Raw genomic sequence first — 24,841 nt, forward strand, 5'->3', positions numbered from 1 at the left:
TTATTTAACATCACTTTACTTTTTATTTTTTTGACCAGTATTAATAGGCCCCTCACCGTGAGGAAAAATCAAAAGGAGGACAAGATATGAAGCCCAGCCACTGTTACAACTACGACCAAAAGGCCACCACGATAATTTTTACTAAGTCGGACGTATTATTTTGTTGATCGAATAGTATGATCTCGAGTTATTCACTCGCTTAGATCTATACTAATACTACTGCGGTATTGATACAGGTTCCGACTGTTTATAAGTTATATCATTTGTATCTCTAAAACATAATTGAACTGCAGCGGTTTAGCTATGGATTTACAGTTCATAAAAATATGTTATTTATTTATAAAGAAAATAAGAACATCGCCAAGGAAAAAAATAACAAAAATGAAAAAAAATAAAAGTCTAAAAAACATTTTTATCCAAACAATTTTTTAAAAAATTGTAGACATTTTGATACCTTTTATTTTTATTGATTACTAAAGTCATATTATATTGGTAATTTTGTAGAGAATTCAATAATAATGCTCGAAGTGACAAAAAGGGAAATAAATAAAAAAGAAAGAAAAAACTAAAACGCCTTAGCATGGTTAATAAAGAAATTGGCGTTAACAAGTTCAAAAAAATTGGTGTTACAGAAAATTAAAGTAGACAGTATTTGTGTATTTATAGCCAATAGCCAGAAATGCATAAACAATTACATTTGTAATGTGTCTCAAGTGTCAACAATGTAATTAAAATTAGGAATGGAAGGAGAAAAAAAATAGTACATGGACCGGTCTAACATTATGTGCCACTGTTTTTTTAATAAAAATCCACATCAACCAAACCTAATTAATTTTGGTTAGAGCGTGTCCATTTTATATACAATATTGAAGGGACATTTCAACATTGTGATGTATGTTATTTTATTATTATTCTGTTAGTTAGCGGAATGGTTCACATTGACATACAAATTCTGACTTTTTCGAAACACATTCTAAATATATAAATCTTTGATTTGAGCTTGTGACCTTGCCAAATATACTCGCGTGTTAACGAAGAGATAATCATCACCAAATGTATGATATTGATAAGTATCCAAATCATTAATATTTAACGGTCCAGTATATCTACTTAAGTTGTTGTCGGAATTAAATTAAATCTAAAAGAGCGTTATTAACCAGAAATCAGTGATGAATATATTCTACTAATACTGGAAATATATACGTTAGGATAATTTTGTGATTTCAATTTCATAATCCAACAAAATAATTTCATGAATGGAAAGGTGCCATGTGGTGTGGGTGTGGCTCATACAAAGTCTAATGACAGGTCACTCCAACCTCACTGTTTTTCTTTTCCTAATATTTTTCAACGTTAGAGTGATTAAATTTTCATTTTTTAATTAACCTCTCTATAATTTCCAGATTCTAAGCTAACTATGTATAAAGGTACATGCGGTCATACTTTCACATCATCTCTTGGTCTTTTGGTTGATTGATGTATAGATTAATTTCAGGGGGAGAATAAACATGTTCTAATGAAGATGCGAACAGTTCCTAAGAAAATATGTATTTAATGGTAATCAACTTATGAACTCGACCAATTAAAGACAATATTGAACTATTACTAGCAAATGTTTTTATGCTGCATATTTATTTTAGTTTATCATTAAAAAGATGAAAGAAGAAACGACCACAATGATTAACATTCGTCGGCTGAATCAATATCGTGATTATAAATAAATTTAAAATGGTGGCGGGGTTTTGCAGCCTAAGCTTTTAGGTCAAGGCTTTTGACATGTGATTAACTTTCTGCAACAGTTATGGCGCTCACTAATCCCACAAAAAAAGGAGAAAAACTATTTCGACACTCACTTAGGATTCTGAAAGATGTGAAAACTTAGAAAACTCACTTGTCGCTTCTATGAAAAAGTGTGTTGTCGTAACACTTTATTTGAGAAAGGGATCAAATGTAATTGTAAGGATCAACGTTTATTGGCTGCCAAAAATGAAAGGTATTTTTTCTTTCTTTTGATGATCATAGTACTATTGATCTATATTAATAGATAGATCTTAGACAAATGGTATGGGAGTAAATATAGAGGTACCATACTACAACAAAGTAAAAATATAAAAGGAAATAACTAAAAACATAAACAATACATATGATATTTTTAAAGAAATAGTGGAAAGAGTAAAAATGGTGAGAGCAATGATGTTGAATTATAAGAGCTGTTGGAGAGAGGTGGGGGATCCAGTGGTCTCTCTTTCAATACTATTAAAAAGCATTCTCTAATAATTCTTATTATTAATGTTGCAACAATAAATAGAAAAAGTCTTTAGAGAAACATCACACTGAATAAAAACACTCACTTTATTAAATTTGGGGATTTCCAATTTGAAATCTTGAAATCTTGAAATTGCAGTTTCAAAGATGTTATTTCCGCTACTAACTAGCTTTTGGGGTTCAAACACAACAGGTAAAACTCTTTTATGTACAGAGGAATAGAATCATGCAAATCCAAAAACTAAACAAAAATAATGCAATAGTAGAAACAAAGCATGTTGTTCATAATGGGAGATTCATGTCTTGTTAGCCAACTTCAACATCCTGGTAACATGGAGACATTCAAATGTCTCAGTCTGTGATTCTGTGTCTATCCTGTGAAGAACATTAAGGGTCCATGAGTTTTGTCTGGTCGAAGGATTCTGCTTCCATGAGTTTTGTCACTAGCCTTTGATGCTATCGAAGTTAACACTACTAAACCAGCTTCTTCTAGTTCAATCAAGAGTTACATGTTTCTACAAGTCGTCAGCTTCAGTCTCAGTCTCTGCACATCAAGGACACTCTTCTCTGTAATGAAAATGAGATTAACCATAGCTTATAAGCAATCGTTATAACTTTGAAATCACAAGGAAAGAGAAAATATAACTAATTATTCTTCAGAAAATCATTAAACATGTGACATCTTCAGGATCAAGGGATTAATTCTTGATAACAGAACTTGGAATACACGTGGGATTTGGGATGAGATTTGTTGTTTTTATTTCATTTTCTGGATATAATATACAACTACATATGCTAAAAGCCTAAAACAAAAACGTGGGACCCTCTTTTGACACGTGGAATTTATGGGATTCAAAAGAAAATAATCCAAAGCTGTTGGAAGCTGCTAATAACTCTATGCCATTAGAACCAATCCCAAGAGATAAGGAAACTTCACTAGACAGAACACATAGAGATGAGCCGTTGCTGCTCTCTTGGGCTCTGTGCCCCTAATCCTTTGTACTCTCTATCTTCCAGGCCTCGCACTCGCAGCGTCAGAGCTCCTCTCTGTATTACATCTCACACCAAACCCAACTCTAACACCGACTCTCTTCCTCATGTAAGACTCCCTTCCAACTTATGTTGATTACTAGATGATTCTGCTCCTTGGGAATTGACATTTATTGTTCAACACAGTATGTTGCCAAGATGAGAGCAAAGGCCGATGACTTCTTTGGAGCAAATAAGACAATCTTTGCAACTCAACTCGGTGCAGTTTTTGCCACGGTAAGAACAAATGAGACTAAAAGAAAGAAATGATGGTAATAGAAAACTTCTTAGTTCTTTGCAGATTGATCATCCGGCATTGGCAATAACAGGAGTCAACCACGAGCAGGAACTAAGCAGCATTGTGCTCGATATCGGGATCATATCGGTTTGGTACTTCCTCGTAATGCCTGTAAGTTTGAGACAGAGACCATTGTAATGTTTCCAACGATTTAAACGATTCATGTTAATGGGCTTATATACTATGATTGTTTAGCCAATCATCATGAACTGGCTGAGAGTAAGATGGTACAGAAGGAAGTTCTTTGAGATGTATTTACAGTTCATGTTCGTCTTCATGTTCTTTCCTGGGTAAGTTTCACTAGCTGCCACCATTCGCACTGGTGATGCTTAATGTCTCTAGTCCTTATTATATAACCTTGCAGGCTACTGTTATGGGCACCATTTCTCAACTTCAGAAAGTTCCCAAGAGATCCATCTATGAAGTATCCTTGGGACAAACCAAAAGACCCTTCCACTATCAAGAACGGTTACCTCAAGTACCCATTTGCAAAGCCAGAAGACTACGACTATTAAGATGATTGTGAATGTATATACACTCATTAGTCAAATAAATCAACTTGTGCAGGCTCTTTTTTTACTCGAGGCATATAATAAAAAAGAAATAACTTTATTGTCATTTATGGAAAAAAAAAGATGGAAAGAAACAAAATTATCTTTTTTATCAAAAAGAAACAAAATTGTCTTTTGACTCAAATTTAAACAGTCTACAATCAGAGTTAACCTCTGGTTATCATCCTCAGGTTGTTTTTGTTTCTCTCCTCTCTTAATTATTAAAAGCTGTAATGACTGGATTATAGTATTGGTGCATCTCCAATGAGTCCACCAGGCTCTTCAGCTCGGACGTCGCCTCAGGGTTGGAAGACAGAACAGCTGCGGCAGCTGCTAAAACCACAACAGTAATGGCTGTTCCTTTGAGGCAGCCACTTCCACGGGAGAGTCTCCCTGATATCACTTTGCAGGACTTGTCAGCTTCTTTTTATGGAGAACCTTTGCCTCTTCCTTCAGTGATTGCTTCCTCGTTCTAAAAACATCAAAGGCAAGGTCAGAGCTGATATTACGTACAAATGGAGGGTGACATTAGCTAGAGGCATTGTTACCTTAAGCCTGAAGCTCTTCATAGTTCGATTGAGAGCAGCAGTATTACTCGGTGATTCTGATAGCTTGAGGGAATGCTCCTTCCATTCCTCTACAAGCCTTTTAAGAAGAGCAACACTAGCTTCAAGATTCTCCTTATAGAGACTGTCCCAATGCTTACAGCAGTCAACGTTTTGGGTTAAGGCCCATATAGCGATTGCTGTAGCTTCCTTGATTTTATAAAATTTTTATAAATGTATTTATAATCTTTTATAAATTTTTTTGGTTTGTGAGAATACTCGATTTTGTGGTTTTTGTGAGAATACTCAATTTTCATTTTGAAGGAAAATTTAATTTTTTTTGTTTTAGTGGGAAAATTTATTTTTTTCGATTTTAGCAGAAAATTCAATTTTGTGGTTTTTACTTTTTAGAAAAAACTCGATTTTCAGTTTTAGCGTAAAAGTTCGATTTTGCAGTTGTATAAAAATTGTTTGAAGCAAAATAAATGGGTTAAGCCCTATAAACTTCAGAACCAATTTTTGGTAACAGGTTAGGCTAACCTGTTAGGTTGAGCCAATATTAACATCCCTAAGTACTGAACACCATGAAGTCGTATCTTTACGAGTATTCTTTAGTGCAAGACATTACCCACAACACTTATAATTAGTAGGAGTACACAACTAATAATAATTGTTTCGCTTTCCTCTACAGACCTTTCTTGGGTCTGGCTTTGAGTTGACTTTTGTTACGTAACGAGTGGATTTTCATAGCCAGTGATTTGTCAATGGCTTTAAGTATATGCAGCTTCCAGTCGTGGGGACACGAAACAATAGCGCAATCCGGTTTGAGAACATTTTAAATAGCGTTTAAACAGGGAAATAAGTTTAGATCATACAAGTTATGATATAAAAAGTTTAGATCATACAAGTTGTGTTCCAGAAAAAAAAAAAAGTTTAGATCATACAAGTTGCTGGAAGTGACTAAGACATGTTATGATATATTAACCATTGGGAATTTGCAGTGGAGAAGACAGACCCAAGAGATTGATGATGGTGGGGGAAGAAATTAACCTTAGGAAGGGAGACGAAGGCATTGAAAGTCAACTTGTTTTTGACGTGGGAAGAGCTAGTTTTTTGTTTGCTGATGTGTCTCACTGTTATTGGTTAGAATATTTCTGTCTACGTGGGGACTTCAAATTTAAAGATTTTCTTGTGCTTCCCCTGGGTCAATCAATCTCCTTGTCTGATTTTCAACCCCGAGAGAGAGAGAGAGAGACAGAACAGAACCATCTAAGAAAAAGCGAACAACTTTTAAAAATGGATCAGATCGAATCTGCGGAGTACAACGGCTTCGAGATCTCCAACGGCCACGTCGACCACGGCTGGAAGAAAGTCGTCTACCCGAAACGCAACCGCAAGCAGAAACCCGCCGATCAAACGGCGACTAACGGCGGCAAAAATGCAGCTAACGGCGATAACGTGTTCCGTTCGCTGGAGGAGCAAGCCGAGGATCGGAGGAAACGGATCCTCGCGGCGAAGATGGCTGTTTCGGATTCGGATGAGGACGAGTCGAGATCTAAACGCCGATCCAACGGTTACGGTTTCGACGACAGCGAGGACGAGATCGCGGCGAGGAAGGAGGCGGAGGAGAATGTGAAGGCGGAGGAGGAGGCTAAGAAGAAGAAGGCGAAGGCGAAGAAGGAGAAGAAGCCGAAAGTATCGTTGCCTGAAGCTGCGGCGAAGATCGATCCGTCGAATCTCGAAGCTTTCCTCATCGAAGCATCGGTAAGAGTTCATCATGCAAAAACCCAGTTGATCAAAATTCAAACTTTTAGTTGAGTTCTGATCTGAAATCGAAAACCCACAAATAAAAATTCAAACTTTATATTGTTTGGTTTGGTTTGGTGATAGGAATCGTATGCGAGTCAGCCGGAGATTCAGCTGATGAGATTTGCTGATTACTTTGGGAGAGCGCTCTCCGGAGTGTCTTCTGTGCTGTTTCCTTGGGTTAAGATGTTCAAGGAGTCTCCTTTGTCCAAACTCATCGATGTAATAAGCTTACGTGTTTTTTTTTGTTATTGTGATCGGTGTCTAGGTTCGTAAAGCTAACACCTTTGATGCCAACAGGTTCCGTTGTCTCATGTTCCTGAACCGGTTTACAAAACATCAGTTGATTGGATCAACCAACGTCCTATTGAAGCTCTTGGATCCTTTGTGTTGTGGGCGTTTGATTGTATTCTTACGGATTTGGCAGCGCATCAAGTAGGAGGTGGTAAAGGTGGGAAGAAAGGTGCTCAACAACAGCATACTTCTTCCAAGTCTCAGGTAAATGTATTTTTGTAAAACTTTTTTCTGGATCCTTGATTGATGAATCTCTCTGATCTTTTTTTTGTTCTGTTTGTTTGATGATTAGGTGGCGATATTTGTTGCATTAGCAATGGTGTTGCGTAGGAAGCCTGATGCTTTGACTAATGTTTTGCCTACTCTGAGAGAGAATCCTAAGTATCAAGGCCAGGACAAGCTTCCGGTCATAGTTTGGATGATGGCTCAGGTTTGTTTCCTTAGTTAAGACCAAAAGTGTCGGAATTGGTGTGTTTTGTATGATCTTTGTTCTGAGATTTTGTAAATTGTGGACAGGCTTCTCAGGGTGATCTATCCGTAGGGTTGCTTTCATGGGCACACAACTTGTTACCTGTAGCTGGTAGTAAGAACTGCAACCCTCAGTCTAGAGATCTCATCTTGCAGTTGGTTGAGAAGTGAGTCTAATAGTTTTCTTGTGGTCTCCCTTTGCGTTATGTTTTGACAAATCATTTTAATCTTATTTTTATGTAATTATTTTTGGAATTAGAATCTTGTCGAATCAAAAGGCTAGGACCATACTTGTAAGTGGAGCTGTTAGGAAAGGAGAGCGATTGATTCCACCTCCTTCATTTGAGATCTTGGTCCGGCTTACGTTCCCTGCTTCATCCGCAAGAGTCAAGGTAAGTAGTAGTAGTAGTTCAAAATTTATAAAAAAAAAAGAACGCTTGATTGCGTTTTGTTGATTCTGATCACAAATCATTGGGTCTCTGATGTACACAGGCAACAGAGAGGTTTGAGGCAGTGTATCCCTTGCTGAAGGAAGTGGCTCTTGCCGGTGCACCAGGGAGCAAGGCCATGAAGCAAGTCACACAACAGATATTCACTTTTGCTCTGAAATTAGCTGGAGAAGGTATTAATAACCAAACCAAGTCTTGAGTCCTTGCTTCACTCTCTCTTCTCCAAATAGACACATCTAATGTGTTACTGTTTGTTACAGGAAACCCTGTTTTAGCAAAGGAAGCTACAGCAATCGCTATATGGGCATTGACCCAAAACGTTGATTGCTGCAAGCATTGGGACAGTCTCTATAAGGAGAATCTTGAAGCTAGTGTTGCTCTTCTTAAAAGGCTTGTAGAGGAATGGAAGGAGCATTCCCTCAAGCTATCATCATCACCGAGTGATACTGCTGCTCTCAATCGAACTATGAAGAGCTTCAGGCTTAAGGTAACGCCTCTTACTCTATTAAACTATAGTGATCTCATCTCTGACCTTAAATGTGTTGTTTCTAGAACGAGGAAGCAATCACTGAAGGAAAAGGCAATGGTTCTCTTTACAAAGAAGCTGACAAGTCCTGCAAAGTGATATCAGGGAGACTCTCCCGTGGAAGTGGCTGCCTCAAAGGAACAGCCATTACTGTTGTGGTTTTAGCAGCTGCCGCAGCTTTTCTGTCTTCCAACCCTGAGGTGACGTCCGAGCTGAAGAGCCTGGTGGACTCATTGGAGCTGCACCAATACTATAATCCAATCATTACAGCTTTTAAAAATTAAGAGAGGAGAGAAACAAAAACAACCTGAGGATGATAGCCAGAGGTTAACTCTGATTGTAGACTGTTTAAATTTGAGTCGAAAGATAATTTTGTTTCTTTTTTGTTCAAAAAGATAATTTTGTTTCTTTCCATCTTTTTCTTTTCATAATGACAATAAAGTTATTTCTGTTTTATTATATGCCTTGAGTAAAAGAGCCTGCACAAGTTGATTTATGTGACTAATGAGTATATAGAGTCACAAGCATCTTAATGGTCGTAGTCTTCTGGCTTTGCAAATGGGTACTTGAGGTAACGTTCTTGATAGTGGAAGGGTCTTTTGGTTTGTCCCAAGGATACTTCATAGATGGATCTCTTGGGAACTCTCTGAAGTTGAGAAATGGTTCCCATAACAGTAGCCTGCAAGGTTATATAATGACTGGTGACTGGAGACAGTAAGCACCAATGCGAATGGTGAAACTTAACTGGGGAAGAACATGAAGACGAACATGAACTGTAAGTACATCTCAAAGAACTTCCTTCTGTACTATCTTACTCTTAGCCAGTTCATGATGATTGGCTAATGGATTCACTGAGTGTCGAAAGAACAACATATTTTCTGTAAATATATGATTTTTTTTGGAACGCCTGTAAATATATGATTAATGTTAGTTTCCAACAATGATTATGTTTTAAAAAAATAGATAATTTTTAGGTTAATAATTTTTTTAAATGTATAATCTTCGTTTTTAGTAAATAAAAAATGGAAAAATTGACTGTTTAATCATGAACTTTCAAAAATAAGTCATAAAAATCTTAAACTCTAAAACATGCCATTTGATTTCATGAACTCTTAAACAAACACGAAAAAATCTTGAACAATCGTTGATCAAGTTCTTTGAATACTCTAATTAATTTCTGTTAATTATTATTTAACAAACGTTAAATCACTAAACGTATTAACGTAATCTAAACATGAAAAAGTTTCAATTCATCCTTTTAAATCTCTAATTTTTCATCTCTCTCAAGCTCTCTCCGTTCTGACCAACATATCTCCTTAATATCTTTCTTTGGCTTCAAACACCACAACCTTGGATGGTCGTATGAACTCATACAGTGTACACGGATGAAGTTTGAAGCCATGAGCGGGAGCAAGAGCTGATTGTCATAATGGCATATATTATGCTTTGTCTTTTATATCATGGTAAATAATTTTAAGATGAGTTGCGTTGATTGTTCGGTAATGTTTGGTAATAAGTTTGAGAGGTTGTAAAGATAGAGATGAAAAATTAGGGATTTAAAAAGATGAAAGAGGTTGTTCATGTTTAGGTTATGTTTTCGCTTTATCAAAACGACATAGTTTAGTGATGTAACATCTGTTAAATATTAATTAACGAAAATTTAATAGAGTACTAAAAGAGCTTGGTCAACGATTATTCAAGATTTTTGGTGTTTAACTAAAATTTCATGAATTAAATGGCCTTTTGGAGTTCAACATTTTTTTGATTTATTTTTGAAAATTCAGGATTAAAAAGTCAATTTTCCCAAAAGAAAATCCATTCAAACACATTTAAATTTCTATTAGATAAAATATATGCTCAGTACAAAACACGTTTCTCCCAGCGGTTGTTGGTGAGTGTGCTTGTGAGTGGAAGGTGTTTCTCTCCTGATTGTTGTTGTCTTTAAAGACCTTTTCGTGTAGTAGTTTTGTCCATGCGGGGAGCAAATGTAACATGTGATCTTAGAATATGATGAGTAGATCTTGTGACATTGGTGCGGTGTCTTCCAAAGGCTTGAAAACGGAAAAGTGAAATATGGGCCAGAGGACGGCCCTCTTATTATATTCATCAGACTATTGTTAGGCTGATTAGGAAAAACAAATCGAGGACTAACCATTATGCTCATGGACTCTGTAGTTAATTTTTGCATCTATTGATTTTACAAATGTTTTGTTCAAACTGAGGCCATACAGCCCATTAAACTTCTAATCGATTTGTTTAGAAGCCCTTTTATTAATTGAATCTCTTGTTTATATTTTCCTCCCTTTATTATTGTTTTCCATATACTTTCTAGTTTCCGCACCGAATTTATGCTAATTTTGTCCGCTTTTGCAGATCTTGAAAATAGTCAAATGCTAATTCGCAACGAATTACAACAACCAACTACAAGTATGTTCGTATAAGGAAAAAAGAGAGAAAGAAATGGATATTATAATCTATGTAAACAAAAAGGATAATATGGCTTTCCTTGTTGACTAAATCGTGTATGGTGAATGTGTCACCGAGAGCTTAGTCATAACACTTTACTACTATGTCTCAAAACCTTACCATGGTGTACATGTGTGCCTTAGAAACTATCTCATCGCCATTGCATGTGTAATACTTGGGTGGCCATCTATAGCGAGACAAAAAACATCGTGTGGTTAAAGTTCTGGTAGAAGTATCGCCGTGTTGGATAAGGAGAGGTGGAAAGACGTGGGGGGACTAAAAAAAACAGTGCGTCGTTTTCGTGGTATGGAGAAAGAAGGGAAGTGAAGCACGGCAATACTGAATAGAATGCACGAGGAGTTATTAGTAACTTAGTAGAAGAAGAGTACAAGTTGGTACGGAATCTTGATGTGTATTGATGAGATAATTTCATTTGTACTTTTCCTTGTTTCTTCTGTTGCAAAGTTTCTTTTCCTTTTTTAATCAAACAGATTTTATCACCCTTTTCTTGATTCGACCATGACGTTTCCCCCTACACCACTTGACACTTTACGACAATAACACACACCGAAAGTATACGGTAAAATATTATTCTCCATCATGGGCACAAGTAGTAGTAACACACTAATCAAGCTCCTCTAGAAGAAATTATTGCATGAATATAAACTGAAAACGTGTTTTTCGAGACAAATAATACAAAAAAAGTCCACAATTTATGCCTGCAAACTGCGGAAACTTTCTCAGCTGCACCAACAACTTGCAAAAGAAAGAAATCAAATTGACACTTTAAACAAATACTCACTCTGTTTCAAAATAGATAAAATTTTAGATTGGAATACAAATATTAAGAAATTTGTTTTTTATTTTAAAAGTATCATTAAAATATAAATTAAAAATTATTCAACCAAACACAAACAACCTACAAAATATGATTGGTTATACGGTTTTTGTTAAAGTTAAAAAATACATTAAAATATGAAAACATCATTTATTTTGAAACATAAAAAACTCCTCGGAGGAAGTATAAAACAACTAAACCAATCACAGTTGAAACTTGTAGACAAAACCATGTTTGCTTGTACACACCAACAAATCATATGCTAAAATCTGAAAGATCAAACGCAAAATCAAGAAGGAGAAGAAATTTTAAACTTTTATTTCCGTAGAATGAGAGATATAAAAGAAAAAAGCTTCATCAATGTTAATAGAAGCTTTTTGACAATTGGAATCAAATCATAAATGCAAAAATAAAAGAACATAAAAACTGATCATGTCTTGTCTGAAATTAAAAAAAACAAAAGCTTTAATGGGTGGAGACTTTGAGGCTGAAGGACTTGTTGATCCAAGCTTTAAAGCTTCCTCCTTTCCTAGCTCCATTACCTTCCTTAACCACCTTCTTCTCCTCTGGTTTCTTACACAGAGTAAAGTTCCTCGCACCAAGCGACCCAATTGCGTTCCACGCGCTCAAAGCTATCACAATTTAAAAACCAAAACCCGGTTTAGTAAACCAATTCGATTGATTTAAAAAAAAAAGACAATTCAAGTTTGGTTTACCTTCAGGTCCAACCATGGGACAGTAGAGGAGAAAGTCATTGAAGTCGGATCCGAGAAGAGGAAGACGACCTTCGCGAGCGTAGCACTTGAGAGCAGTATCGATAACCGAAGCGACGAGATCATCTTCGTAAGCAACGAACCGGATCGGACCGGCGCTACCGAGAACGGTTACGCTGATGAGGATCCGGTTTCCTTTAGCGTTCTTCTTCTGCTTGTTGTAGAGCAACATCTTGAAATAGATTAAAACAAAAACGATAGATCCCAAATCAAAGAGAAACACTGGGGGAGAGTAGAGGATTTGAGAGGGATTCACGGGTCGAGGCCGATGCAGCGGAAGTACCAGGCTTGCTTGCAGGAGCCGAAAGAGGAAGCAGAGAGAGGGAGGAGGAAGCTCGCCCTTTGGATTGGAAGGGAAAGCGTAAACTCACCGCCGATCGGATTCGTTTCCACCATTCACAAACGATTCCCACTCTAAAAGTTTGAGGACGAGAGCTATAGCGTAATCGAGCAAAAAGGAACTTTTTTTCTTCTTTTGCGAATGAATGTGATGGTTGGAGGTGAGGTGAGGGGTATGTATGTATATAAATAGGTTGGTTTAGGGTTTAGGGTTCTTTTGGGAATTTTCTCGAATTTTTGGGGATTTTCCTTTTCCGTTTTGATGCTTTTTTCCTTTTTTTTTTGTTCACAAAACGTGCGTTTTTTTATTCTTATCATTGACGTGTTTAATTTTGTTCCGTGTATGTACCGAGTATCGATCAGGAGTGCAGTACCGGAGTATTGGTAAACAAAATAAATTAATAGTATAAGAGTCGGTTCGTTAATTACATTTGACTTTTTAATTTTTTTTTTAATATTGTTTGGTATGATTACCTTTTTATTATGTTGATTATGCAATTGATTATTTTGGCTAATCCATGTATTGAATTAATCAGACATCATATGACGAAACAATAGATCTCTTATTAAGTTTTGCATTGTTGCTATTATTCAAATTTAGATTAATGGTATTATTCTTGGAACAAAAACTACGAAACAATTATATTGCAAATAAAATATATTTAGACTCGTTATACTTATATGTCTAGTATGTTAGATGATAGATAGTTAAAATCATTCAACAGAACAAACACTTGAACTAAATAGATTTGTTTTTTTATATATAAAATCATAAGTTAACAAATTTACAAAACGTGAAATATGGTGATATAAGGGGGAAATTCGAAATACGTTTTCAGAATGTTAAAAGATGATAATGACCAAGCATTCGGTATATTTCATACAGGTATAATTCATGGGAGGGATTCTAATTACTATGAAGATCGATGCAAGCTTTATGTATGTATGCGTTTCCAATTACGTCTATAATTGTCAAGTTATTGGAATTGAGCATTTGAGCTGTGATTAGTTTGACATACACGAATAGACATGATACGGCAATTTTCTAGAGTGTCTCACTAAAACTTGTCACAATATAATTACATATTCTAATAAAATATTTACAACATAAACACAACTTGACAATAATCGAGGATCTGGACGGCTATAGCCTGTATAGGGAGCATGATGAAGTTGATTTCTACTGCGACTCTTCTACATATCGAATTCTCTTCTTTTTTGGGTAAAGTTTAAAGTGATATAGATGGTACACAGTCGCTATCGAAGTTGAGTACCATGAAGTGCACTAGCAAAAGAGCATCACGTGTCATGCTTGGGCCATTGTCCTGAATCCTGATCCTTGCTGCTTTTAGGTTCCACCGATACAAACCTCCCATAGTAATCTTCCAAAAGTTACACGTTTCCTCTACTTAAAACTTAATAATTCATAAAAATCTTAGGAGACATCATCTATATGGAATATATTCATAATATTCCAGAGCATAAAGTAATAAGTTCGGGTAGAGTTGTAACAAAATTCATCTTTTAGTTGCTGGTGATATTTCTTAGATACACGCAACGTCTAACAATATGGTTAAATAGCACCGTCGACAGCTTTACCTTGATTCGTGGCGTATACCAAAATACATTATAATAGGGACTGTTTATTAACGGAGAGGGTCGTTTAGTTTATTAACAACAGCAGTTTTTTAGCATGTTTCATGTTTATTCTTTATTATCTTCTAACTTTTTCTGCTAAGAATCTTTTCACTTTTACAAGTGTTGAAATTCAAAATCTTTATCTTAGTCAACACAAAGCAGAAAGCCTATCATTGTCTAACATGAACAAAAGACAAGAATAAAATAATAATCTTGTATTAAGAGTGTTAAACGAAAAAATTGCCAGACAAACGCGTTAGTCTGAAGCAAAAAAAAAAAACAAAGACATGATCATTTAGGAACGGCGGGAGACAAGCTCTAAAAGATGTCTAGTCGTTTTGCAACGAGATCTTATCCTATGAAAAGTGCAATCGATTTTCTCATATAATGGTTAAATTATATGTGTAGGTAAGTGGAATTAATATGGAAACAGAATCAGGTGCAGATAGCACATTATATGGGCCATGATCTTTGAATGGTACAGAGCCAATAAGTCAAGCGAAAAGTTTATGACTAAAGATTGTAAGATAGAGAGAGCACATGACTGACGGATAGGACCAAAACCAACGAAGCATAGATAAAGATCGATGTCATAAGTTTCAGACAGCTATCAGTCTCATCTCCATGCATTATGATCGATCTATGTATGTCACCTAACTTTTTATCATCTCTTCCATGTCTTATCCTGAGCCGCTCATTGTCGTCCCACTAAAATTATTGTATATATGTTTTAACGTGTAGTATCTGGCAAAATTATATCATACCTTTTTATTACAGAGAAGTAGATCTTGATCCAATCCTGAATTCAAAAAAAAGAAACTAAATCTTGGTTACACCGAGAAACATATGTTTGATCATAAATGTGCATGTGTTAATATGCAACTGATAAATACTTCAGAAACATATTTCGATATATATATATATATACATATCCATCTTGTTTTTTTACCAAAGTTATATCCATCTTGTTGGCTCAGTCTGCTGAATTTATTTAGGTTATCCATGTCCACACTAAATGATATTCAATTCATATCAAACTCATGTTTCTCTCTCTAGTTAATCCAATTGTTCGTGCATATGCCACCTAGTGTTTGTTGATTTGAGATATTTTTTTGGATAATATGTTGCACATTGTATAATTTCAAGTGTCAAAGTGGTTTTATATAATTTTTTTGTTAGCAAAAAAGTGGTTTTATATATGCATCTAAATTAGTACATCTATATGAAAAATTCATTCATATTGATTGTATTTTTTTGTTTATGGAATAAATTTATCTTAGTTATAATAATATTTTTTATAGTAGGATTTTACATGCATTCCGACTAGAAAAGAAAGCATATATGCATCTAATATTTTGACCAAAAAAAATATGCATATAATACATGATGTGAGACTTGGGAGTAGATGATCTGGCCAAGTAGCTAAAAATCTTTTTTTTGAACCAAGTAGCTAAAAATCTTACATGTCATTCCTAATTTACCTGGCTTCAAACCTGTATACGAAATTTATGCATTTACGATAGTATGACCTTGTGATCATTACATTAGCCTAAATGACAAAAACGAAAAATAATGTACATGTACATGTAAGTTAGAAAGCATTTGTACGTTAATAGAAAACATTATACACCAGTCGAAGAAACGGCCAAATTTTGAATTTTCCTTCAGTCAAAGACAAGGAGGCGGGCATATAGAATATACCTTTTATTATACTAAACAACAGGTCATTTACAAATTGAACAACATATTCGAAATTAATATCATCCATAGAAATAAACAATGTGACAGCTTATGATCTAATTTCAAACGTACGATAAGGAAGAATACAACAAATTAAATTAAAATAAAATAGAAACGGCTTCTCTTTAATTATTGTCCAGCCACTCTGTGTCTGTTCAGTTAGCCACTAGCCAGATTCCCCAATTTCATCACGTCCATTGATTTCAATCATATGCCAACAAACTCTTCTAGATTCAAAGGTACGTAGGTCCTTTCATTTCAGCATGTCACACGTTATTTTTGTCAACTTCAGTATATGTATCGTACTATTTCCTCCATATTATACAATATCTTGTATTCAAATGTCAGACGCATGTATTATCAGTGTACACAATAATATTTCTGGGGTTTGCAGTGAATTATTTTTATAATTTTTAATATACAAGTACAATAGGAAAAAATAAAATAAAAATCTAATGTAGTACACATCAGACTGAATGTTTATAGCTTGGTAGTGATTTTTACTATAATTTAACCACCATAGCTTAATTTATAATTTAAGTTTTTTAAAAATCATTTACGTCAGAAGTTTGACTGAAAATTTATTAATTACACACCAGAAATTTGTGTGTTTAAATCCTATAAAATCGTTTAATCTAACATTTATACAGATTAACTGAAAGAATTATAAAAAAACCCTCGGTATAGTGTATACCGTTGTATATGAATTTTCATAAAACAAATCATAATGATATAATTAAAACCATTAAATATAAAATTTCAGATATAATACCTTTTACCAATTGGCAGATACAAATATCAGATATAAAATCCCTAAGGTAAACAAAAAAAAGGTATAAAATTATTTATGTACTATTTTCTTATATAATCGTTAGTAAAATAATAAACCAGTATTTAAATTTGAAAACTTTGTTCATTAGTATTGTAGTCTGTATACGATAAAAAAGCCAATGGGTAAATAACAAAAACAAAGAGTCGCAAAACGAACTTGTTCATAGTTACTGGATAATAATTTAAACGTAGAGAAAATACAGGGACTAAACTCAAAAACAAAAAAAAGTGGAGAAAAGGTTACGTTCAAACGTGTGAGAAATGCGAAAGAAGGAAGAGGGAAGAACCCTAAAGAAAGTAAAGGAGCAGCGATGAAATCGGTTAGGCGAAATCCCCGGAATGGAGCTGTCCGATACTGTTTTTGGAACTCCGCGTCGAAACTCTTATATCTTCTTTTCCCCGCAGATTCCAGATCCTTTCCGGTTTTTATAAATCACATCAAAAACCCTTTAATTTGGGTTTCAATTCAATTCAAGAGGGGGGTTTGAGAGGGTTTCTTCTTCTTCCACATCTCCGACTTGGGTTTGATAAAGTCTAAACCTTTCTCGTTGCAAAACGATGGAAGATAAACCTCTGGGGATTCTTAGGGTTCATGTCAAAAGAGGGATTAATCTCGCCATTCGCGATTCCACTAGCAGTGATCCTTATGTTGTTGTCACCTTGGGTAATCAGGTTTGTTCCTTTTAATCTTTTAATTAAAGATTGGATTTTTCGTATATATGATCTATAATCGAAATGTAGGTTTAGAGTAAATGTGAATTTTTTTGTTGAGAAAGGATTGGCCTTTTTTAGAGCATTGGATGTAAGAGTTTAATTGAATGTAGGGTTTATAGATACTATGAGTGTAGGCACATGGAGGAGCCACAATGTGATGGACTGATTCACCACATGTGACGGTTTTGGTGACCACCATGTGATGTGAGAAAGATAATCTCTGTTTGATCTTCGTTTGTCTTGTCTTCTTCTTCTTTGCTAAACAACAAACTACGTTTTTTCTTTTTGCAGTACATAGTCTGGTTGAAGTGTCAATCTCCTTTTAACTGATAGCACTTGTTACGTTACATGTCTAGTCTACTAATCTTCTTAGTACATAATCTTGTTCAATGGTCACCTCCAACGTTAGTTAACGTTAGTCTCATTATTACATAATCTTGTTCAAAGGTCATCTCGCAAAGCTAACTAACGTTAGTCTCATTGCAAATGATAATTGTGATTTTTATCACATAATCTTGTTTGAGGGTCACTTGTGGGGATAATCAAATAGAAAGATATAATCTGAGTTTAAAATGAAATAAAAGGAGACATGATTGACTTGCCCTAGATGATTCTGTCAATGAGTTTTTACTCTGTTAAGCCTTCTTTATCATCAATTATGCTATGTATTTTTTCTGTTTGGCAATTTGTTTTTTTTTTTCATAGAGTCTTGAAACTGACTTTTCTTGGTTGTTCCTTCAGAAACTGAAGACGCGTGTGATCAATAGTAATTGTAATCCAGTGTGGAACGAACAACTGACCCTTTCCATCAAAGATGTCAATGACCCTATCCGTCTGGTAAGCTCTCACGTCTGTGTTTTTATGTTCACTTCCATCTACACAAGAATTTTAATTTGTGTGCAAGCTGTTTTCTTGGGGTAGACTCCACTCCAAGCCTAATATATTAACTTAACTGAAGGAATGTTCCATGGTCTTTTGGCTCATATTTAGCTCTGTTTGTTTATGCAGACAGTGTATGATAAAGACAGGTTCTCGGGAGATGACAAAATGGGCGATGGGGAAATAGACATGAGGCCTTTCTTAGAAGCGCATCAAATGGAGTTAGATTTTCAGAAGCTCCCCAATGGTTGTGCAATCAAGAGGATCCGTCCAGGGAGGACTAACTGTTTGGCTGAGGAGAGCAGCATCACCTGGAGCAATGGGAAGATCAAACAAGACATGATTCTTAGACTAAGGAACGTGGAGTGTGGGGAACTGGAGATTATGCTTGAGTGGACTGATGGTCCTGGCTGCAAGGGTCTTGGACGCGAAGGTAATGTTAAACATCAATCCTCTGTTTTCTAAATTGTGAATAACTATAGTTTTTTGAAATGTGAGCATTGGTTGCTGGTCTTAGGATCTAAGAAGACACCATGGATGCCAACTAAACGATTGGACTAAGGTGGAGAAATGTTGAAGAGAGATTGTGCATGGAAAGACGAGTTTGTCTTTCTGTCTCTTTTGATTATTATGACAGAAGACTCTGCTTTGTGTCTTTAGTTGTACAAGTCGAATACTCGAATACAACCCAACCCTTAATATATATATTTGTATCTGTTTCTACTATTGAAGAAATAAAAGCAAAACCTGAATTTCTAGAATCTCTCCAAGTGTGTCTTTGGCTTTGCTAAACAAGAATTAGATCCTTTGTTTTACTTTTGAAGTGTAATGAAGATGTATGTATAGTGCTGCACGAAACACAAAAAAGGTCAACGATGTTAACTCTCCTCCTGTCCTCCACTGTCCAAGAATCTAAAAGATATTTATTACCAAAGTTGTTCGTGAGAGTAACGCGTTGATGAGAATAATAAGAAACCTTTTTTAATTACTATTTATTTTTGTTGTTACTTTCCTCGTTCCTTCGTCCATTGATAAGCCAAATATAAAGTGGTCTCTCGTTGAATTTGAGCCGGTCATATTTTAAGGAATATAAGAAACGTACAAGAGTCGGACACTAGAGGGACATCGATCGTTGTCTGTTTTCACAAGAAAAAACACAGAGAAACTTTGTTTGGAGAGAACAGAGGAAGAGGTTGAAAATGGAGGAGCTTGCAGGGCTTCTGAGGATCCGAGTGAAGAAAGGGATCAATCTCGCTAGACGTGACTCTCTAAGCAGCGATCCTTTTGTTGTCATAACCATGGGAACACAGGTCCCTTTCTCTCTACCGATTTGGTCTTCTTGGTTTCTTGATCGGTTTTGATGTTTCTGTCTAGCGTTCTTGAGATATATTTCTATTATTACTCTTTTCCAAGATGGAAAGATCGGGAGAATCCACGTCTAAGAAACATGATAGATTTCAATTTTAATCATTTATAAAAAAAAAACAATAAATAGCGTTAGTATGTGAATTTTTGATAGATTCAAACGGTTACAAGAGAGGAAGAGTATGTTAGGAATTTTTATCTTGCATGCAATCTAAACCAAAGTTTATAAAACGTTGAACTGCACCAGAAACTGAAGGGTCGTACTGTGGAAAACAACTGCAACCCTGAGTGGAACGAGGAGTTGACACTTGCCCTCAAACATCCCAATGAACCTGTGACTCTGGTGAGTAGATTTAATAGGCTCTTGTCCTTTGAGATCCATCAAAGTGTGATACTACTCTTAACTGTGGATTTTGGATGATTATGAGTGCAGATAGTGTATGATAAAGATACGTTCACATCTCACGACAAGATGGGGGATGCGAAGATTGACATCAAGCCGTTTCTAGAGGTTCATAAATTGGGTTTGCAAGAACTTCCAGATGGAACAGTGATCAAGAGGGTTTTGCCCACCAAAGAAAACTGCTTGTCTGAAGAGAGCAGAATCGTTTACCATAATGGCAAGATCGTTCAGGACATGATTCTTGTCTTGAGGAATGTTGAATGCGGTGAAGTCGAGATTCAGCTGGAGTGGATAGAAATTCCAGGTGGTAGAGGACTCTAAGAAACACATGAAATGTTTTGATGTTTCCTACTGTATTTATCTGTGTGTGTGAGTGTGTGTGTTTGTAATAAAAGCCACAGGTTCTGTAATAAAATCACACTTTGTTTAACGTATAGCATAAGAATTAGCTCATGCACATCAAATTTCAAAAACAACTGAGCATGTTTGAGGTCTTGTTGGATGGTGTGATAGACGACAAGAGTATTATATACATTTCTAGTACCTACCAAAAATGTATGTACAGGGTTGTTGATTTTATTTTTTAATTGAAGATGTATATTGTTGCACCAAACATTCTTTTTGGAATTAATTGCAATGCAACGACTTGTTTATAACCGTGTAAACTTATTTTGTTTCCGAGCACATGTTAGCTTTTCTCAATTGCCAGAACAAAGAGCCATCAAGATATAATTACCAAAGAGAATCAATCCATCTTTATGAGCAAAACAGACTACTTACTCTGGTTGTAATTGATTATGGAAGTTTTTGGTTTTACATTATTTAACCGAAACCGTTTTTTGGTTTCCCGCGAGTTTTCTACTTGGTACATAAAAGAGAATATGCTGTTGTTGTTATGCTTATGCAGATGATGAAGAAAAAACAAAGAAAAATCTAATAAGCTTGGAAGTTTGCTTGCAGATATTTTTTGGTAAACATGTGAAACTGGAGAGATATTCAAAACGTAAGGTTATGGTTACATCTAGTTACAAATCTTATCCATCTCCAAATCTCATATTTGAAAATCACTTCTAAGGGGAAAAAATCACAGATAGAAACAAACAAGATGGCAAATTAAAATATAAGCTGTGAATTATATTAGCAGATAATTGTTTTGTATTTTCTTTGGATCTCTGCCTTCAAGTCTGGAACTTGAAAAAAAGAACTCTGTTTCTAATTAGCTATGGCATCTACTTCAACTTCATCTTTAGTATCCTCAAAAACTGTAGTCTCTTTGTTTCTATCCTTACCAAGAACAGTCAAAAGCAGCTTCTTGTCATTCACACCAGCCTCCCTTTCATTTAAACCCCTCAGGACAAGATCCTCAAATGCAACCAAGATTGATGAAGTGACCAGTAACATTCTCGACGAGGACATGGACCAGATTCGAAGGTTACAGAACGGTTCCGACGTGAGAGGAGTCGCACTGGAAGGAGAGAAAGGCCGGACGGTTACTTTAACCCCTGCAGCGGTTGAAGCAATCGCAGAGAGCTTCGGAGAATGGGTTGCGGCAATGGAGAGTAACGGAAACGGGGTGATAAGGGTTTCTCTTGGACGGGACCCACGTGTTTCCGGTGGGAAGCTAAGCACGGCCGTGTTCGCCGGTCTTGCTCGTGCAGGATGTTTAGCTTTTGACATGGGTTTAGCTACTACTCCTGCTTGCTTCATGAGCACGTTACTCCCTCCTTTCGAATATGACGCTTCAATAATGGTAACGGCTTTCAAGAATCCTTGTATTGTCACTCTCCGACTCAAAACTTACTGAGTAGATTGAATATTTGTTGTGAACAAACGCGAATCGAACTAGAAGAAATCAAGAAAATTTAGAAAAAAAAATTCGAAGAGAGACAAATATCAGTTTTAGTTTTTTTTTTTTTTAAAGTTTTAGGTTTATATATTGATTATGTAAATGAATAATTTATAACTTGTTAGCCGCGTATTTATAGACCTTATTTAATAAATGCGATGGTCTGGTCAAATGAACTTGGTATTTTACCAGTGCATTTAGATTTAAGTTATTTCTAGAATTAAAAATATTGTTTGAGATGTTGTGGTTTTGAAGATGACGGCGTCTCATTTACCGTATACAAGAAACGGTCTCAAGTTCTTTACCAAGAGAGGAGGATTAACGTCACCTGAAGTGGAGAAGATATGTGATTTAGCTGCGAGAAAGTATGCAAATAGACAGACTAAAGTCTCAACATTGATCAGAACTCGACCGGAGCAAGTCGATTTCATGAGTGCTTACTCCAAGCACCTTAGAGAAATCATTAAAGAGAGAATAAATCACCCTGAACACTACGACACTCCTCTCAAAGGATTTCAGGCAAGTGTGTCTAGCTTCATAATCTCTCTTTCTCTGTCTTCGGTGTATCTAACGTTTTTTGGTTGGTGTATGTTAGATAGTAGTGAATGCTGGTAATGGGTCAGGAGGGTTCTTTACGTGGGATGTTCTAGATAAGTTGGGAGCTGATACATTCGGTTCGCTCTATCTTAACCCGGACGGAATGTTCCCTAATCACATTCCTAATCCTGAAGACAAGACTGCCATGTCACGTACCCGAGCCTCGGTTCTTGAGAACTCAGCGGATCTTGGGGTTGTGTTTGACACGGATGTAGACAGGAGTGGAGTTGTGGATAACAAAGGGAATCCTATAAACGGAGATAAGCTCATTGCGCTTATGTCAGCTATTGTGCTTAAAGAACATCCAGGTGGATATTATATGTTAATCCTTATATTTGATTTGTTTATGTGAGTTATAATTATTTTTTTTAAGTGTGGATATAGGAAGTACAATAGTGACGGACGCAAGAACGAGTATGGGCCTAACTAGGTTTATAACGGAGAGAGGAGGGAGACATTGTTTGTACAGAGTGGGATATAGAAACGTGATTGACAAGGGAGTAGAGCTCAACAAAGATGGCATCGAGAGTCATCTCATGATGGAAACTTCAGGACATGGTGCTGTTAAAGAGAATCACTTCTTGGATGATGGTTAGTTATATACTACTCTTTATTTTATTTAGGCCATAGTTGTTTATTTTCATATGCGTTTTCCACGTAAACACAAACAAACAATCATGGCCTAAATCCCTCTTATTCCTATTGGTTTATTAGTTATACATGGTCTTCTTATGTTTTCTTTTCTATACACTGTGATACATTGTAGGTGCATACATGGTGGTGAAAATTATAATTGAGATGGTGAGAATGAGACTCGCGGGATCAAAGGAAGGTATCGGTAGTTTGATAGAAGATCTCGAGGAACCATTAGAATCAGCTGAGTTGCGGATGAATATTTTGTCGGAGCCAAGAGATGCCAAAGCAAAAGGCATTGAAGCCATTGAGACATTCAGGCAATACATTGAGGTATGGTAGTTATATTTGATATCCAATTGGTTATGGCGGTAGCTTTATACTTGTGAAACAAATAAAAACACTTACTAGGAAGGAAAACTAGAAGGATGGGAATTGGATTCCTGTGGAGAATGTTGGGTGAGTGAAGGCTGCTTGGTGGACTCAAATGATCATCCATCTGCCATTGATGCTCACATGTACAGGTAATTTACTTTGTTCACAGATTCTATGTAATGAAAAAAAATCAAATATTCTATTTAATTATTAAATAAAAAAAATGCAGGGCAAAAGTGATGGACAAAAAGAGTGGGGAAGAGTATGGGTGGGTGCACATGAGGCAGAGCATTCACAATCCTAACATTGCTCTTAATATGCAGTCAGTGCTTCCTGGTGGATGTTTCTCCATGACAAGTCTTTTCAGAGACCGGTAACTTTTTGTTCATCTTTAATTCCGATAATTTGGTCTAACACCGAACTTGAAACACTTGATGGTAAAATATCTTTTTGTGACAGCATTTAATCGATTTCCATGTGTGCTGATTTAGGTTTCTGGAAGCTAGTGGGGTAGCTAGATTCCTGGACATAAGTGATATCGACAACTATATCGGAAGTCAATCTTGAAGGCTCTTTAATCAAATTGTGAATGATGGCATTAAACGACAGTGTGTGAACTGTGGAGGCAGGAAAGAAATCATGTGCTATGTTTTTGTATTCTTTTTGAGAAAACACTTAGCTAGCCATTGACCCAAAAAGTCCGCCATTTCATTATATGATCATCAGTAACGTATAGTAATCGGTAGATGTGAATATAAAATATATGTGTAATATACGTGGATATAATTGATGAACAATAATAATGTCAATGGAAAGTAATTGGGATGAAAGTTCTGGTTCCTTTTATTTTAGTTAGGATTTAACTACTTGGTTCAAATTTATGGTTCCCCTAAATAAATATCGTAGTATGTTCTTTCTATTGGTTGTAAAGAAAACCTGATCTGATTACCAAAAAAAAAAAAACCTGATCTTGGATTCTGTAATATTTCTCTGCCCATGCTAATCAATTGAAAACCCATTATGCAAAAAACAGTTGCGGCATCACCAAATTGATGTATTGAAAGTCCCTCTGCAATGCATAACATGTATATTGATTGCATGGTATTAACCAGATAACTAATATTTATTAATCGCATTTTTTATTCAAGAAATTCACATCATACATGGTACAAC

General features: G+C 35.8%; 6 protein-coding genes and 1 long non-coding RNA gene across 7 annotated transcripts; 5 read left to right on the plus strand and 2 right to left on the minus strand.

The window, feature by feature from the left end:
* Positions 1-3,136: 3,136 nt before the first annotated feature.
* Positions 3,137-4,251, plus strand: LOC103831610 (NAD(P)H-quinone oxidoreductase subunit L, chloroplastic). The gene is made up of 5 exons (XM_009107496.3): positions 3,137-3,364; positions 3,442-3,531; positions 3,596-3,703; positions 3,788-3,882; positions 3,957-4,251. Exons 1-5 carry the CDS (start codon positions 3,221-3,223, stop codon positions 4,105-4,107), a joined length of 588 nt encoding a protein of 195 aa, XP_009105744.1. The 5' UTR covers positions 3,137-3,220; the 3' UTR covers positions 4,108-4,251.
* On the minus strand, positions 3,969-5,212 carry LOC103832248. The gene is made up of 2 exons (XR_004449039.1): positions 4,692-5,212; positions 3,969-4,615 (listed from the first exon to the last, which is right to left on the minus strand). It is a non-coding gene; the product is annotated as an uncharacterized LOC103832248 (long non-coding RNA).
* A 668-nt stretch (positions 5,213-5,880) lies between these two features.
* Positions 5,881-8,690, plus strand: LOC103831611 (transmembrane protein 214). The gene is made up of 9 exons (XM_009107497.3): positions 5,881-6,452; positions 6,579-6,716; positions 6,795-6,992; positions 7,081-7,218; positions 7,305-7,423; positions 7,516-7,648; positions 7,749-7,878; positions 7,966-8,192; positions 8,258-8,690. The coding sequence occupies exons 1-9, from the start codon at positions 5,985-5,987 to the stop codon at positions 8,513-8,515; spliced, it is 1,809 nt and encodes a 602-aa protein (XP_009105745.1). The 5' UTR covers positions 5,881-5,984; the 3' UTR covers positions 8,516-8,690.
* A 3,139-nt stretch (positions 8,691-11,829) lies between these two features.
* LOC103831612 (uncharacterized protein At4g22758) lies at positions 11,830-12,819 on the minus strand. Its single transcript, XM_009107498.3, has 2 exons — positions 12,252-12,819; positions 11,830-12,167 (listed from the first exon to the last, which is right to left on the minus strand). Exons 1-2 carry the CDS (start codon positions 12,478-12,480, stop codon positions 12,001-12,003), a joined length of 396 nt encoding a protein of 131 aa, XP_009105746.1. The 5' UTR covers positions 12,481-12,819; the 3' UTR covers positions 11,830-12,000.
* A 4,595-nt stretch (positions 12,820-17,414) lies between these two features.
* On the plus strand, positions 17,415-19,010 carry ZCDP2 (probable ADP-ribosylation factor GTPase-activating protein AGD13). Its single transcript, NM_001301942.1, is given in 4 exon segments — positions 17,415-17,528; positions 18,312-18,407; positions 18,579-18,882; positions 18,967-19,010. Coding segments are annotated over 4 exon segments (558 nt in total).
* Positions 19,011-19,485: 475 nt separating this feature from the next.
* Positions 19,486-20,674, plus strand: LOC103831614 (protein C2-DOMAIN ABA-RELATED 7). The gene is made up of 3 exons (XM_009107500.2): positions 19,486-19,759; positions 20,062-20,157; positions 20,248-20,674. The coding sequence occupies exons 1-3, from the start codon at positions 19,649-19,651 to the stop codon at positions 20,536-20,538; spliced, it is 498 nt and encodes a 165-aa protein (XP_009105748.1). The 5' UTR covers positions 19,486-19,648; the 3' UTR covers positions 20,539-20,674.
* Positions 20,675-21,296: 622 nt separating this feature from the next.
* On the plus strand, positions 21,297-24,472 carry LOC103831616 (phosphomannomutase/phosphoglucomutase). The gene is made up of 8 exons (XM_009107501.3): positions 21,297-21,967; positions 22,319-22,582; positions 22,659-22,968; positions 23,045-23,251; positions 23,427-23,626; positions 23,705-23,817; positions 23,898-24,041; positions 24,160-24,472. Exons 1-8 carry the CDS (start codon positions 21,440-21,442, stop codon positions 24,233-24,235), a joined length of 1,842 nt encoding a protein of 613 aa, XP_009105749.1. The 5' UTR covers positions 21,297-21,439; the 3' UTR covers positions 24,236-24,472.
* Positions 24,473-24,841: the final 369 nt, after the last annotated feature.

This window comes from Brassica rapa, chromosome A07, assembly GCF_000309985.2.
Source record: "Brassica rapa cultivar Chiifu-401-42 chromosome A07, CAAS_Brap_v3.01, whole genome shotgun sequence".
NCBI lineage: Eukaryota > Viridiplantae > Streptophyta > Magnoliopsida > Brassicales > Brassicaceae > Brassica > Brassica rapa.

Coding starts and splice junctions, on each gene's coding strand:
- LOC103831610 (XM_009107496.3), top strand. CDS start 3,221: ATGAGCCGTTGCTGCTCTCTTGGGCTCTGTGCCCCTAATCCTTTGTAC. Junction 3,704..3,787: donor GGTACTTCCTCGTAATGCCT/GTAAGTTTGAGA, acceptor ATGATTGTTTAG/CCAATCATCATGAACTGGCT. Junction 3,883..3,956: donor GTCTTCATGTTCTTTCCTGG/GTAAGTTTCACT, acceptor ATAACCTTGCAG/GCTACTGTTATGGGCACCAT.
- LOC103831614 (XM_009107500.2), top strand. CDS start 19,649: ATGGAGGAGCTTGCAGGGCTTCTGAGGATCCGAGTGAAGAAAGGGATC. Junction 19,760..20,061: donor TCATAACCATGGGAACACAG/GTCCCTTTCTCT, acceptor GAACTGCACCAG/AAACTGAAGGGTCGTACTGT. Junction 20,158..20,247: donor CCAATGAACCTGTGACTCTG/GTGAGTAGATTT, acceptor TTATGAGTGCAG/ATAGTGTATGATAAAGATAC.
- LOC103831616 (XM_009107501.3), top strand. CDS start 21,440: ATGGCATCTACTTCAACTTCATCTTTAGTATCCTCAAAAACTGTAGTC. Junction 22,583..22,658: donor CTCCTCTCAAAGGATTTCAG/GCAAGTGTGTCT, acceptor GGTGTATGTTAG/ATAGTAGTGAATGCTGGTAA. Junction 23,627..23,704: donor CATTCAGGCAATACATTGAG/GTATGGTAGTTA, acceptor AACACTTACTAG/GAAGGAAAACTAGAAGGATG.
- LOC103831611 (XM_009107497.3), top strand. CDS start 5,985: ATGGATCAGATCGAATCTGCGGAGTACAACGGCTTCGAGATCTCCAAC. Junction 6,453..6,578: donor CTTTCCTCATCGAAGCATCG/GTAAGAGTTCAT, acceptor GTTTGGTGATAG/GAATCGTATGCGAGTCAGCC. Junction 8,193..8,257: donor TGAAGAGCTTCAGGCTTAAG/GTAACGCCTCTT, acceptor TGTTGTTTCTAG/AACGAGGAAGCAATCACTGA.
- LOC103831612 (XM_009107498.3), bottom strand. CDS start 12,480: ATGTTGCTCTACAACAAGCAGAAGAAGAACGCTAAAGGAAACCGGATC. Junction 12,168..12,251: donor TCCCATGGTTGGACCTGAAG/GTAAACCAAACT, acceptor AAATTGTGATAG/CTTTGAGCGCGTGGAACGCA.